Source organism: Phalacrocorax carbo, chromosome 5 (assembly GCF_963921805.1).
Source record: "Phalacrocorax carbo chromosome 5, bPhaCar2.1, whole genome shotgun sequence".
NCBI lineage: Eukaryota > Metazoa > Chordata > Aves > Suliformes > Phalacrocoracidae > Phalacrocorax > Phalacrocorax carbo.
In genome coordinates, this window is record NC_087517.1 from 11675029 (window position 1) to 11690884 (window position 15856).

Genomic DNA, 15856 nt, shown 5'->3' on the forward strand with positions numbered 1-15856 from the left:
TTTCATGAGGCAAAACCTAACATCTCACTTTGGGTTAAACTTGACTCTGTTTGCGTAACATTTTGTTGCAGTACTAACATTTAAAAGTAATGAATGACACGCATCAATGCTAAAGTAACACTGTTCAAATGAGCTTTCAAAACAAAAACTGGACACACTTGCAGATTTTTTACACTGCTATTTTGTGGGAAGCAATGCAAGAGTGCAGTGAGCTTCTGTTTGGGCAAGGAGAGGGTCTGCTGGGAATTACGATACCAGCTGCCCATCCTGTGCCAGGCTCTAGGCTAGTTCTGCCGGGAAGCCCTGAAATGGTCCCGTCAAAGCCAGTGGGAGGTGAATTTAAGTGCACGGTGCTTTGCCTGAACCGGAGGAGATATTGCATCACATCAGAGTGCATCGCATTCCTGCTGCGCCAGCAGTGCAGACCGGCTTGTCATTCCGCAAGGTTGTTTGGGGTGAGGCTGCTGTGGGAAGCAGCGGTGGGAAATGCTTCCCCTGCACCACTATGTGGTGCTCATGGCCCTTCTCTCTTCTGTGTTTTTAGCCTGTGAAGATGGATACAAGCTGGAAAATGAGACCTGTGTGAGGTATGGTGACTGTTCTGCCCTCCTCCTACCCCACCATCCTTCTTAATATTTCTCTGGGGACCCGTCGGCACAATTAAGCCGCTGAAACTCCCTGTTTTCTGTTACCAGCTGCCCTTTTGGCTTAGGTGGATTCAACTGTGGAAACCGTAAGTATTGAGTTTTGTTTCTTTTGATTTCCACAATATTAGAAATAGGAAATTTGAAACAAGTAATTGCAAATGACTATGTCTAAAATGCAGTAGGTACACACTACTTTTGTCAGTGTTTTTTATTTCTTCATCTTCTGTTGAAAATTATTTTGTTGACCTTCTTTGACAAAGTTGACTTACTGTTATCTCCTAAGGAAAGGAGATCTCCTTTGTCTGGATACTCTGTCATGATAGCACATACAGCAGGCACTCTTGAAGGAAAATATTCAGAGATGAATCCGTGCAATATTGTTTCTATTATTCTGATCTGTCAGTGAAGGGAATTCATCCCCAAGGGAAACAAAAGCTTGTTTTTCCTTCAGCAGGAGATCCCCAACTCTATCCATTTCACTTGAATATTTAAGGTCATATTTCTTGCAGAGTGAGGGAAAATGGAAAATAAACAGTTAATTCCTCTGTGTGAGGACTGCAGATATGTTTACATTAGTATTTACAACCACATCGCTGTTTCTAAGTGAGTCACTGTCTTTTCCATCTGTAGCATATCAACTCATCACAGTGGTGATCGCGGCTGCAGGAGGGGGACTTCTGCTTATCATGGGCATAGCACTGATTGTCACCTGCTGCCGGTAGGTACCACTGCCGGCCCTGGCTCGCGTGGCATCCTCTCAGTGGGTTACACCGCACTTAGTGCTCCACATGTGAACCCTGAAGGACCTTAAAACGTAGGTGAACACACAGGATAGCTAAGCAAGTGGGGTAATCAGAGATACTGAAGTATTATATTGTGCTTTCTTTTCATAGAATCATAGAATCCTTAAGGTTGGAAAAGACCTCTAAGATCAAGTCCAACCGTCAGCTCAACACCCCCATGCCTCCTAAACCGTGCCCTGAAGTGCCATGTCTATATATTTTTTGAACACCTCCAGGAATGGTGACTCCACCACCTCTCTGGGCAGCCTGTTCCAATGCCTGACCCCTCACTCCTTCAGTAATTACGTTTTTCCTAATATCCAATCTAAACCTCCCCTGATGCAACTTGAGGCCATTTTTTTCGGTCCTATGACTGGTAACTTGGGAGAAGAGACCAACACCCACCTTGCTACAGCCTCCTTTCTAGACAGCGATAAGGTCTCCCCTCGGCCTCCTCTTCTCCAGACTAAACATCCCCAGTTGCCTCAGCCGCTCTTCATAAGACCTGTGCTCCAGACTGTTCCCCAGCTTTGTTGCCCTTCTCTGGACATGCTTCAGCACCTCCATGTCCTTCTTCTAGTGAGGGGCCCAAAACTGAGCACAGTATTCGAGGTGTGGCCTCACCAGTGCCGAGTACAGGGGCACGATCACCTCCCTGCTCCTGCTGGCCACACTATTCCTGATACAAGCCAGGATGCTGTTGGCCTTCTTGGCCACCTGGGCACACTGCTGGCTCATGTTCAGCCAGCTGTCGACGAGCACCCCCAGGTCCTTTTACACCAGGCAGCTCTCCAGCTACTCTTCCCCAGCCCTGTAGATTTGCATTTGGTTGTTGTGACGCAAGTGCAGGACCCGACACTTGGCCTTGCTAAACCTCATACAGTTGACCTCAGTTCATTGATCCAGCCTGTCCAGATCCCTCTGCAGAGTCTTCATACCCTTGAGGAGATCGACACTCCTACCCAACTTGGTGTCATCTGCAAACTTACTGAGGGTGCACTCAATCCCCTCATCCAGATCATTGATAAAACAAGACTGGCCCCAACACTGAGCCCTGGGGAACACCACTTGTGACTGGCCGCCAGCTGGATTTGACTCCATTCACCACCACTCTCTGGGCTCAGCCAGCCAGCCAGTTTTCCCGCCCCGGTCTCTTAGGTCCCCTCCTTCTGCTTGTTGGCAAGAGGGTAGGGGATCCTCTGCTTCTTGTGGAGCTTCCATCCACTGCTTTGGCCTCAGGGATGATAGGGTGTGGCTCCACCAATCTATCTCCTTCTCATACTTCCTGATATGTCTTAACCTTTCCACTTCCTCCTTCAGCTCTGCCACCAGGCTGAGCAGATCATTCACCTGGTCACACCGAAAACAGCTGCTGTCTCTGCTGCCCTCCAATATGAGTGCCAGGCTCAGGCACTCCCTGTGGCTGGAGACCTGGACAGCTGCGTGTTTGTGGGGGGGCTCCACCTGGGTCGCCACATTCCTTTTGGCAATGGTCTTCAGGCTAGTGGAAACCATAGCTAGGTCCTCTCCTGGGGGGACGATGACCCGTAGTTGAGCTACCCTTTAGAGCTTTTAGAGCCGGGGCATTTTTTTTTCCAGCATCCAGTCTAAAAAAATTCAACTCAGTGTCTCTTAAGGATGCACTTGGCAATCATGTCCTCTAAGGATGGAGAGGCAAAGGAGTCCTTCCCACTCAGAGCTGTAAGGCAGCCAGGGAACAGTCTCCAAAAATGTAAGATAAGTAGAAAGGAGAAGTTTAGGCAACAGGAGGGGTTACTGGCCATTGCTCAAGTGGTGTTTGAGTGTATTTAAGGCTATTTTAATTTCCTTTTATGGACAAGTCCTGCATGCGCTTGCGGACTGTGTGTCTCTCCCTGTCGGGTGCACGCACACGTACACATGTAGTTCCTGTGCCAGCAGGTAGGCTCAGACTAGAGGCAAGATGTGCTTGCTGATGAAGCTCTGCTTCATGTTTTATACATGAAAAAGTAACACCCTCACCCTCCCCATTCCAGTCCCCAAATCTGGGATTTCAAAGCTCTCTGATTAAAGTCAGCAGCTGGATTTATCAGCAACATAGACAAGGCAGTGGTTTGGTTGGCACAGTGGTATGTACTTGTTCCGATGTGTTTTGAGCCAGGGGATGCCAGCAAGCCCCAGCCAGGAGGTGTGATGGTCAGTATACCTCCAGACCTCAGAATGCAGACGTCTGCGGGGATGGACTGATCTCATGACCCCTGGCCTTTGGCAGGTTATGTGACTTCCTGGAGAGTAATCTGATTTGAACTGGAAGTGTCACCAAAGTCCACCCATACAGCATGGTACTCATGTACGGGCATATGGTGTCATTCAGATGGGCAGCTTGCAGGTCTTATGTCTTAGGAATTAACATAGTGCCTAGAAGTGCTATAGTTAAGCACTTGGACACTTGAATAGTCTGGGTGCTCCCATATGTTTTTCTTTCTTCCTGGTTTTCTGTGACTTTTTCATTGAGTTAGGTGAATACACACATTTTTAAGAGACAATGGACATTAGTTGGAACAGGAGAGGTTCAAACTGAATGTAAGGAAACACTCTTTCACCAAAAGGACAGTAAGGCAGTGGAACAGGTTGCTCAGAGAGGTCATGCCATCTCCATCCTTGGATATTTCAAGTCACACTAGATAGTGCCCTGAGTAGCATGATCTGACCTCATATTTATTTTGTCTCAGAGCAGAAGATTGGACTATAGCCCTTCTGAGGTGATGTTTGTTTCTAGTCAAAGTTCATAACATGATGTAAATCTCCTGAGATCACATCAGAAATGCATACAAGATAGCAGGATAAGTTGTATATTTTCTCTTTCCTTCATTCTTTTATGAACAGGAAGAATAAAAATGACATAAGTAAACTAATTTTCAAGAGTGGAGATTTCCAGATGTCACCATATGCTGAATATCCAAAGAACCCCCGGGCACAGGAGTGGGGCAGAGAGACCATTGAGATGCAAGAGAATGGAAGCACGAAGAACCTGTTGCAGATGACGGATGTGTATTATTCGGTATCTATCCATAGCTTAGTTATTAACCCTTTGTCCCTGACACAGCAAAGACATGTTCCTTTAATTTTGGAAGGACAGCTCCCTTTCCTGCAAAATAAAAAAGCAAATAAATTGCTTCCATAGACAGCAGGGCATTGGTAGTCCTATGGACTCCAGCTATTACACATGTGGTGAATATCACAAAGAAATGTCATTAGGAAGAGTGCTGGGGAAATGTCTAGGAATGTTTTGGTAGATACCTAAAAAGCCCTAGAGTAGACAAGGAGAGGTAAATGTTTTGAACAGGTTGCTAGGAATTTCTGTGGGTAGTTTTCTCCCTTCCTCCATCACTGATGATGGCTTTGTAGGGCAGAGAAAGACACAAGCACAAGACCTGCTGTCATGGTTGGTACCATCTGCTAATGTCTATATCCAGAGTTGTGATCTGGTATATCATCTGTCACTAATCTACAGCAACATACCAGATGTACTTCAGGTGCGTGTGGGTTATTCACGTCAGTGAAGGTTGCAGGATTTCACACAAATCATGCATTCTGGACTCCTACTTTCCAGAGCAGAGAGCAGCGAGCAATACCTTTTTTCTGGCTTGTATTTTAAGTTTTCCAGCAAGCAAGTTTACTGGGTCACACAGTGTGAAGGGAAATAATCCTCCCTCCTGCTTCCCATAAGAATGAGAGATTTGGAAATGAAGATGCATTTTCTAAACATTTATTAGGACTTTTATTATGCTGGCAACTAGAAAGGGGAGCTTTTTAGCAAGGAGTAGGTGATGAGGGCTTTGCATGGATCTGCTCTGTAACAGATCAAAGCAGGTGGCTTGATGTTATTTGCTGGGTGGAAGGATTGTTCAGTCTTGGTCTTAGACATCAAGTTTCCTCAACGAAGTGTCCCCAGGAGATATACTTAAGAGAAGGGATGAGAAAGGAAGGTGAGATAACTTTGTATCAAGTACCTGTGCTGGGAGAGTAAGTAGCTATGGTTAATGGGAAGAGCAGTGCTCCCAAGTAATACTCAAAGCAGGAGGCTAACTTTGCTTTTCTAGAAGCGTTTCCTTTAAGAATTGCTCTGTGACAATATCCTTTTTTGTGAGAGTTGTTTCAATGCCTGAGCTCATCAGCACTATTCTCTTGGATTAAAAATTAACTGTTCACTTAGACTGCACTAGGTGGTGTCAGGTAAACTTCAAGTCTGCTAATCGGCAAGATGTCGAAACTAGACTGCACCAGAATAACCCCTTCAGGCAGTGCATAACTCCCACAGTAAAAATCATTCTGGGTTATAGAGATCATTTGCAATCACATTGTACCTTCTAGCTACTGAAATAACTTTTGGGAAGTGTGGTAAGGCTGTGCCTGAAGGAGAATTTGAGTGTGAGACTAAGACCCTTTTTATTTGATTTTTTTGCTAATACAGCCAACTGGACTGAGAAATCCTGAACTGGAAAGAAACGGACTTTATCCTCCCTACACTGGTTTGCCTGGATCTCGACATTCATGCATCTACCCCGGACAATACAATCCATCCTTTATCAGTGACGAAACCAGAAGAAGAGACTATTTTTAGCAGGGAGTGGAAGATTGACACAGTTTTGTGGCCCTTGATCCCCAGGTACAATCTGTCTCCTGGACAGTTCAGCCCACATCAATCTTACTCTTCCCATTTAACAGGAAGGACTTTGAACTCCATGCCGAACATTGCTGCCCTGAGGAATGGTTACACTTGCTGAGCAGCAAAGAGAAGGAGGAGGAGGAGGGAATGGCTCGAGGTGCACGTCACTAAAAGACCCAGATGGAAGTTAACACATGTACTCTGGATTTGTTCTGTGCTGCTTCTTCACTCTTTACGCTACATAGCAAGCACGAATCAGTACAGGCAGATGAACTGTGCCCAGCACTCTGCATTGAATACCACTAGGGAGTCTTTTGTTTACAGATCTTGCTCACTGTTGACTGTGCTTGTCTTCTTAGTCAACCTTTATGCAAAGATTCACTGTGCAATTCCTTTTGGTAGGGCAATTTTGTCCACTCCCTTGTCCGTTGCTTCATTGCTTTCTGCTTCGTACATGACAGGGAAGCTGGCTGGTCCTCTGGCCCTCACCTTCTTACTGGCAGAAATTCTCCAGATGGCTGGGTCCTTGCTGAAGCGTGGTGCCTGGCGATGTTGGCCAATTCATGGGTTGATTGCCTCCAAGGAGTACCAGAAAGTTAGTCATACCACTGCAGTTCTAACTGAAAAAAAAGATACAGTTGATCCTATGTGCCACTTTGGAAACTTCCTGTATATAGAAAAGAGTCCAAGTATTTTGTTGCTTTGTCAACCAGCATTGTTCAGAAGTGATGCCACTACACGTCATTATAGTGCTTCCTTATAGGATCTTATTGGGCTCTGTTTCCCTGCAGGGGTTTAAAGGCCTGTAGAAACAGCAATATGATGTTAAATAGTTGCTCACAGGGATGAAAACCGTGAGCTGGGAATTCAGCACGCTCTTTACAAGGAACCTGGGAAGAAGCAATAATGCTATAGCCCTGGTTGGGCAGGTGGAACATGAATTCTGGGCACTGCAGGTGGGACATAGTTTTCAAGCCTCCACAGCCCACCTTGACTTCAGTAGGAGCTGTGAAGGTTTTCAGTACATTGGAAAATAAGGCTTACTGCAGTCAGTTGCATTTAAGGGAGAGAAAAACATGATGCTTTCAATCCTAGCGGCACAAAGATCACTTATGTTGAAGTGTTTTGCTTTCTTCCATCCTAGTTTCGAGTGATTCAGGCCACCAGGTTTCCTTCCTAGGTGTGTTAATTCATATTATTCACCTCGCAAAAGCTGAAGAATGTAAGTTATTATATTCCTGACCAAAGATCAGACTGAAAGCTCACGGATTGTATTCTGACCTGAGCTGGGCGTTGAAAGAGACTGTATTAATGGAGTATATTTACCATTTATCTTTACTGCAGTGTTAACCTGCGTCATCCAAACCCTGACCAGATACAGGGTCCAGATATGGATCCTTCTCCCCTGCAGTGCTCTAGAAGACACAGTGCCTACAAGTAAGTTCATAAGGTATCTCAGCTCACTGAAGCACTAGGGACCATGGGATGAGGCCCCCAAAATGCCTAACCCCAAGTGAGATTGGCAGTTCAGATGCTTATGTGTTGTGTAGTTGCTCACCGGAGGCAAACCTGGGGTGATGAGGAGCCCTCCATCAGGGAGCAGGTATTAGTACTTGTGTCCTGTAGATGCTGTGAGGTCCAGATCCTTTCCCAGCATTTTGAAGGCTGTCGTATTCCCTATCAAAAGTGAGCAACAGCTACCCAGAGGAAAGGCAGCTAGCACTAGGCAGTCATCAGCTGTGTGGGCTAAGAAGTTTCTGGTCCCTGCTCATATTTACTTCTATTTTCTCAAAACTGCAAGGCGAGAAAGGCACCACGAATGTGCTTGAGAACACATAGTTTGGTGCACCAGCTAAAGCATACAAATGCGTTGTCTTTTTATGGCTCACTCCTTATCTACTATGTAGAAACAGCAGTGTGGGCTTGCAGAAATACAGAACTTTATGGATGCCTAGGGCAGCGTGCTTTGCACTTACGTGATCTTATGGTGACAATGCATGCAACTTTATGTCTGTCCAATCCACAGTCAACCTTGCAGGTGGTAGTACATAGCTTATCTCAACTGTAGGGGGGAAATTAGTGGATGCTTATGGGAAGTACAGCTGCCTAAGGAGCTATATTTAGGGAAAACTCTAGTTACACTATTCTGTTCCCTGCCATGCTGATCAGTTTCCAGTCCATGAATGATGTTCTTCTCCCTTTCATTAGCAGCCAGTATCTTAATTACACAGAATCCATTGGATGATGTGAACTAAGGGCTTGACTCTGCTGTGCTGTGGGATCCTTCAGAGAGGACATTGGCAGAGTTGTTTTTGTGTGGGTGAGCTACCGCTGTTTTTGAGACTGCCTAGGACAGAAAGGACTGCCTTTCCTGTGGTATGGAGGAGGGTTTTGTATGTGTAACGAAAGAAAGGGGAAAGCTGGGATTCATGCTAAATCTAAATACAAAACGTAGAGAGGAGCAATGGGCTGCCCTATTTACTAAAGCAGCTTAGCAAAAAGGAAGAGTGTCCCAGCAATGATGGTAAAACTTAACCATGCGCCAGGATTTCGTCAGATAGGGAAGAGTTTAGGCATGTGCTTATAGGCAAATATGTTTAACTGCTTGGTTAGTTCAAAGTCTGAGAAATGTTCCTCTGTATGCCAAGTTGAAAGGACAAAGTAGAAATATCAACTCACAATTGCAGATCAATCCTATATAAAGAGTAACGTGGACTATATGAACAAAACTCCTGGTCTGTATCTCACAGCAAATTGCTAGGGATTTGAGTGGAAATGATATAGGACTGTTCCTAATTGAGATCACACAAAAGTTTGCAAGTAATTAATTTTCACTTCTTAATAATCTTCAAATTCTTCTTAATACTGTATCTGGAATGAAAGGGTCTCGGTAAACCCAGCAGGATTTCCTGAGTGAGGACTGCAAAACTTGGCCTTTTCCAGAATTTCATTGCTCTGAAATTTTCTTTCTGCCAGACCAGGTAAACATTGGGAAATTTCTTATGAGAATGTATCCTTTGCAGCCTGACCTTCCTTTTATCTTTGGTAAGAAAGGAGTCACAAAGCCAATGCATAGTCTACAGGAGGAAAAGGGTCTCTCCTGACCTGCAGCACCTTCTCTGGGTGCCCTAGGAGGCTCCACTCAGCAGGTAGGAGAAGATTTAGGCAGGTGTCATCACCAGGGTGAGTGCAGGTGCCTTCCCGCGTGGTGATCCAGGTAGCCTTTGTGGAGCTGGCTGATGCAGCCCGGGGTGAGTCAGCTCCTGGGTCTCCACCAGCGCAGCCACCCCCTGTGCCTGTGATGCTTCCGTCTTGGAGCCACACCAGCTCCCAACGCCAATAGGGTGGCGGGGTGGGGGTGCAGTGCAGTGTGTTTTGCCATAGTTTATGGGTTATTTCACTGCAATTATTTACTAACACATCCCAGCAGCAGTGGGCTTGCCTGGCCATGGCAGGGTTGTGACCTGTTTCTCTGCAGCTTGACTCTTGTTAAAGCTGCCACCAGGATCCTCTCTGTCTGCTTCCATCTCGGCAATAAACTAAGCACCCTCTGGAAGTGGAGTGGAGTTTATTGCTCCTGTCAGATATGAGTGGGGGTCTTCACATGCCCTTAAGCCCATTTTCAAATGCGGATGCCTCTCTGTTCAGTACCTAACTCTCCCTAGGACGTCTAAATAAATGCAGCTTGCTTAGATTATTTTTAGCTACTCTAGATTGGAAATTTTCAGCATACTGGTTGTTTTTGCAAGGGGAATTGCTCTCTAATGTCTGAGAGGATAAAATAGAAGGGGCATGTTTCTTGAAAAGGAGGATGCAAGTGGTTCAGCCAGATGTGGGGAAAGGAAGAAAAACTACACCAATACTACACAGAAATCTGCTTTTGCTCCTGGCTGCTGTGGAAAGCTAGGGGAGCAGTCAGCAAGGGCCAATGGGCCTTGGAAAAAATGATAATTTTGTTGCTTGACAGGAAAAGATGTGGGAGGCACAGGTTTGCTGCTATGGTGCTCTGCCAGTTGCACTGACAAGAGCCCCACACCCACTGAAATACGCCCAGCAGCCAGCCTAGAAGAGGCAGCCCCAGTGAACAGGGCAGCAAAATGCAGATTTGAAGTGTCGTTCAAAATGGAGGCTCATACACGCAACCTTCCTGTGTCCCTGCCATGCACTGCTGCTTGCCCTGGCCAGCCCTCCCAGCTGCACTGGAAAAATCACAGGTCTTTTGCATACTCGTGAAACCTCACAGCACTGAACTGGGGTAACTGAGGGAAAAATGGGACAGGAATTTTGATGCTCTTTGCCCTCTGCATTTAAAGCAGTAAGTAACACAGCAGCAATGAATCTCCTTGCTGTTGCGGCATTTCTCCCGAGTCCCACTGTCACGGTCATTCACCTCATCACTCCTTGTGACCAGCCTTCTAAAAGGTATTTGCCTCCACACTGAGTGGTAGTAAAAGGCTTTAAAACCCAGCAATAAATAGCAGTTAGAGAGAGGTATTTGTCTTTGTGAAGTTGTGCCAATACTTGTCAAGGTTGTTTGCCGGGACATGAGTGAGCAGCAGCAGGGAACGTGTGGACATTGCTGCAGACACACCAAGTGCTTCCCCAGGGCTTGTCTCTAATGCTGGTCCATGACCATATCTGTTCCACATCCAGCTGGACCTCTCATTCCCTTATAGTGATGTTTAATCTTTAGTTTTCTTCCTTAAACTGACAAGAACAGATGCATTTTACTTAAATGCTCTTCCTATGCTGATTAATGTTCTTTCCTCTTTACACACAGCATCCATTATAGTGACTGGGGTAACTCTCCCATGGACTGTAATGAAGTTTTTTTTAGGACTGAATTATTCCACCACCAGGGTCACCTGTGCGTAGTACATGCTTTCCCGTGGCATTGTGTTCTGCCTATTTCTGTGATACTGTTGCTGCCTTTCCAAGTTGTATTTATTTTTTAAAAGTATACTTATTACTGCAGCAGGACCTGTATTATGCGAGGTTGAACAAAACAGGTTCAAGACCTGAAACATCTTCTTGAGAAGAGAATGAATGTGAATTTTGTGAAGTTGTTTTACTGATCAGCCAACATGTTTTCTATTGTTGTAAGATCATCTAGGGACATAGCTGTGCTTTCTGAGTCACAGATAAGAACTACTCCTCAGTTCACTCTTACTTGTCCCTTCAGAAACGAAGCAAGATCTCCCTCCCAGTTTTGAAAGGGGTATGCACTGTGTGCTTGTAACATTTTGGGAGCTTTGCAATGTGTATTTAATTTTTTGTTCCCTTGAACTGCTGAAATTGAAAAGCAGGACAGAAATCCACAAAGGGGTAAGAAATAATGAAAGAAAAGGAATATGCTTACTTCTTTTGTAGAAGTAAACATCTAAAGTGAGTGTGGCTTCTGTACTGTAAGGTCATATATGGGATGACACCTTTTCTGTGCCTGGTTTGTGTTGCATGAGTGTAATATTCTTGTTGAGGGAAAACCTAGAGAGGGCGCCTGATGTTCCTCAAAAGTAGGATGTAAATGCTAAGTTCCCTGGTCATTGTGCTGGTAAAATTCTAGAAGGGATGGGAGTCTTGCTTGGGTTAATGACAGCAGCAGGCAACCCCCAGATCTGCAAAATCCTATATGGAAAAGTCCTATGGAATACAGTACAAACTGATTACTTCTCTTGAACAATACCATAGAATTCGATTGACATAAAAGGTCTCCCATAAAATCTGCTAGGATGGGTTTACTTTAAAGAAAAAAACCCCAACAGAATAAATGTTTAATAGTTTCATTTTTAAAGGAAATTCTGTTAAGTTCAGTCATTTGTTTTAAGCCCTGCTAAATTCTACAGGACTTTTTCCTAACAGAAGGTCGAACTGGATGTGTAAAATCATAATAGTTCATTGGAGCAGCTTTCAGAATTGCAGTAGTAAAGCTCACCTTTTATGAGCTCTATTCCAAAAGGTAAATTCGTAGCATTTGTTTGTGCTTCTTTTATCAACCTGAATGTAAACCTGCTTTATGTTCTTGATATTGCCCTGTTTCCTTCCCTGTATCTCTGAATGTTTGCTTCCAAGTCGCTGGGGTTCTGAGGACATTTTCCAAACCAGTATTATTTAAAGTTGTATCATATTTTCAGCCTCCACTAATTATACAGTGCTGTAGTCGCAAAATATAATTTTTAAGGATTGGATTATTTTTATACCTGCATCCAATATTATTAAATCTGGCGTTCTAGTCAGTATTATAAAAGGATACAATAAAACTATGAATATTACTATGTCTCAGCTTTTTTATTATCTTTAGCTTTCTCTGCAGAGATGCATATGTAATTTTAGATTGTTTTAATAATAATTAGAAATTTAATCTATAAAATAAGAAATTTTATAGATCTTTTGTTCTTCTAGTGGTGCTTGGTGATTGAATAACTAAAATGAAAAGCAGAGAGGAAAAGGATGTGTTCTGTTGTGCTAAACAAACTTTTGCTCCACTGAAATACAAGTTCTGCTCTGATGTTTATTGCAATAGCTTTAAGCAACTTGAAGTTTAATTTTAAAGTTTTCCTCAATTTAATTTTTCATCCTGCTGGAAATGCAAGAGAATTGGTGAAGTTGTTTTTTGTGTGTGTGGGTGCATGCTGGAGGGGAGAAAACCGCAGGAGAGGTCGGTGCAGCAGGGCTGTTTGCAAGGACAGGGGACCTGACCACAGCGAGATCGGTCCTACCTCACTAAGCGCCACTGGGGATTATGAAGAATATACAGCTGAGTCTTTCTCAGAGGAAGAAGGATGGTACTTGAATCCAGATGAACACTGTCCAGCCTAGGCTGCTGGGAAGAGGCGTGATGTGGAAGAACATCTGGAGTAATAGCAGGTATATTCATCTGCGGCTGTCTTTTCCTATATTGCTCCAGAGGAGTACAACACTCAGCTGTGATAGCAATCAGATGGGACTCGGGTGGGATTCATCTGCTCTACCTAAAGTTAGGTAGCCAGTTTGAACCCACCATCAGGCTCCGCTAGTAGCCATGAAAAAAGACAAATGTCCTCAGAGGGTAGCTTACCCCCTGTAAGATATCCCTCACCCTTGACAGTGGTACCACAAGACCCCATGCTAGACAGATGCCCTAGGTGAGGTGAGTGCCACTCGCAGAGAAATGGTGAGTGTAGAACATACTTCTTGCTACATCCTGAAACTTTACTTCCTATGTTGATATAGTACAGAATTGTGTTATATGCCTGCTCCTTATCTAGTAAGACTCTGGTGGGAAAATAAAGGAGAGAGTAATCCGATTAAATCCTGAGGTTGGGTTCATTTGTAGGAGAAGGGCGGTTACAGTGCCTCAGTTTTATTACCAATACTATTGCAAGTTGTTCTATTTTCTGTGTGACATTGGTATCTTTTAAGGAAATTGTCAGTGCAAAAGGATTGGTCATAATATTGGCATAAGACTAGGTAAAAGACCTGTGCAGTTATGGGCAAGCACATGATTTAACAGTCCTTCCCACTTCAGATTTGCATATCAGAGCCTCTGAGACCACTGAATGCATCCATAGTGTGTGCCCTCAACCATCTTGGGAAACACCTGAAAGGAAATCAAAGTGCATCTGCTTCCCCTGATTATGGGTGAATCTGTATGTGTAGCACTTTGATTTAGACTTTCTGGAGTTTTTTTTAACTTTCAGCTAATTACAACATATATTTCTACTTGTGTATGTAATATACAGTGGATGAACCAAATTTACATGAGATAGCAAAATGTATAAGAATCTAGTGAGGAATAGGATTGAAAAAATACATGGGAAGAAAGTATCCATCTGATGCATGTGATGAACCATAGAAGACACTTGCTCCTGCTTAAACATATGTCCTCTGGCAGCATGATTGCCCCTTGCTTGCATGCAACTTTGTCGAGGTTTTGGCTGGCATAGAGTTCATTTTCTTCCTAGTAGCTGGTATAGTGCTGTGTTTTGGATTTAGGATGAGAATAATGTTGATAACACACTGATGTTTTAGTCGTTGCTAAGAAGTGCTTATACTAAGCCAAGAGCTTTTCAGCTTCCCATGCTCTGCCAGGTGCACAAGAATCTGGGAGGGAGCACAGCCAGGACAGCTGACCCAAAGCGGCCAAAGGGATATTCCATACCATATGCTGTCATGCTCAGTATATAAACTGGGAAGAGTTGGCTGGGGGCAGTGATTGCTGCTCAGGGACGAGCTGGGTGTTGGTTTGTGGGTGGTGAGCGGTTGCATCACTTGTTTTTTTCCTGAGTTTTTTCCTCTCTCTCTTTTTTTGTTATTTTCCTTTTCACTATAATTTATTGTTGTTGTTGATGATGTTATTATTTCTATTATTTCTATTATTAAACTGTTCTTTTCTCAACCCATGAGTTTTCTTACTTTTGCCCTTCTGATTCTCTCCCCTATCCCACCAGGGCAGGGGGAGGATGAGCGAGTGGCTGTGTTAAACCATGACAAACTTAAATAATGAGGCTGTGCAGGACTATGCACCTTCTAATAGATAAACAAGGCCTTTTACGTTTGATGCTTCTTTTTTCCTGCCATAAACAAAGATCAAGACAAGAGAACTACTGCATTTATAACTACATATAGCACACTTTTTATTCAATAAAATTAATTTGTCAGTGTTCTTGATTGCTGTATCTGAGCTTTGACACAGAACATTTTGGTTTTACAGCTTCTGGAAAGTTACTTAGTTATTTCTGCATTCTGTTCAGCACATTATTTCCTGGAGGAAACTGTTTCCTTTTGCATTGCAAATGATTCGCACTTCCCAAACTGTGACTGTGATAGACAGGAACAACCGGGTAAGAATGGAAGTAAACTCTAAAAATAAAGGTAATATGCCGGCTCCTGATGTGCATTCACTGTAGACAATAGTTTCAATGTGTAGGACTACACACTCAACCAGTATATGCCAGTGTAGCTGGCAAAGCTGCACCATTTACACTTGCTGAAGACCTGACCCTCATTTTTGATAGTGGCCTGGGAAATTCTCTTGGTCCTACAAGCTCGCTTCACAGCCAACAGATTTTAAGACCTAGATTGGTCTAGTTGCACCCTGAGGCAGCACTGGAAAACCGGGATGTGTTGTAATGACTGAAGAGTCTAGATATGGGAGGTGGTCATTGCCATAGGACTGGTGGCATACAGCTCTGCCAAACACCCTCCATAGCCAGGTTTGTCACCCTCTGCACACTGATTTCCAGCTGAAGAACATACTGTGGCTCCCCAAATGGCTGGTGTCTGGGGTTGTTGGCTTTCCCTGGGGGCTCATAGTACAGTCTGCTCACGACTGAAATGCTTTATGCTAACGAGACTTTGGGATTAGTTTTAGGGTGCCCCCTGAGGAGAAGCTGGGAGAGTAGATGTGGCCTGGGGTGGAGGTTGGACACTGCCTGAGTGGGGAGGCACAGCACTCTGGTGCCAAACACTTCCCAGGCATCTCCTTCTCTATTTCTGTCAGTTCCCCGGCAAATGGGAGTTTTGAGGAGGGGCCTGGAGGATGTGAACGACCTGGGATGGGTGGCTGGCATGGAAGCAAGCAGCAGGATCCAGCATGGGCTGGAGGCGCAGCCAGAGGGAGGCCTAGGGGGCCCCAAGCATGACCTGGGGCTGGCTCTGACCCTGGCCACACTTGCAGGCCGGCCCTGCTCCCTGGCTGGGGGCAGTGGGACGGGCCCCGGCTGCTCCCCCACTGCCCTCAGCTCTCAGACATCGAGCATGGGCTGCCTCCAGCCCAGGGACCCCCCACAGCACCAGCTCCC

At 44.7% G+C, this 15856-nt stretch overlaps 1 protein-coding gene across 3 annotated transcripts in view; it reads left to right on the plus strand.

Annotated features, from left to right (window-relative positions):
- HEG1 (heart development protein with EGF like domains 1) overlaps window positions 1-12346 on the plus strand; it is a 60389-nt gene extending 48043 nt beyond the window's left edge. For all 3 annotated transcript variants that reach the window (XM_064451181.1, XM_064451179.1, XM_064451180.1), the window contains exons 19-23: window positions 545-587; window positions 696-733; window positions 1278-1365; window positions 4295-4469; window positions 5883-12346. In XM_064451181.1, coding sequence (XP_064307251.1) covers window positions 545-587; window positions 696-733; window positions 1278-1365; window positions 4295-4469; window positions 5883-6032 — 494 coding nt within the window. In that variant the 3' untranslated portion in view covers window positions 6033-12346. The remainder of the gene's footprint in view (window positions 1-544; window positions 588-695; window positions 734-1277; window positions 1366-4294; window positions 4470-5882) is intronic.
- Window positions 12347-15856: the final 3510 nt, after the last annotated feature.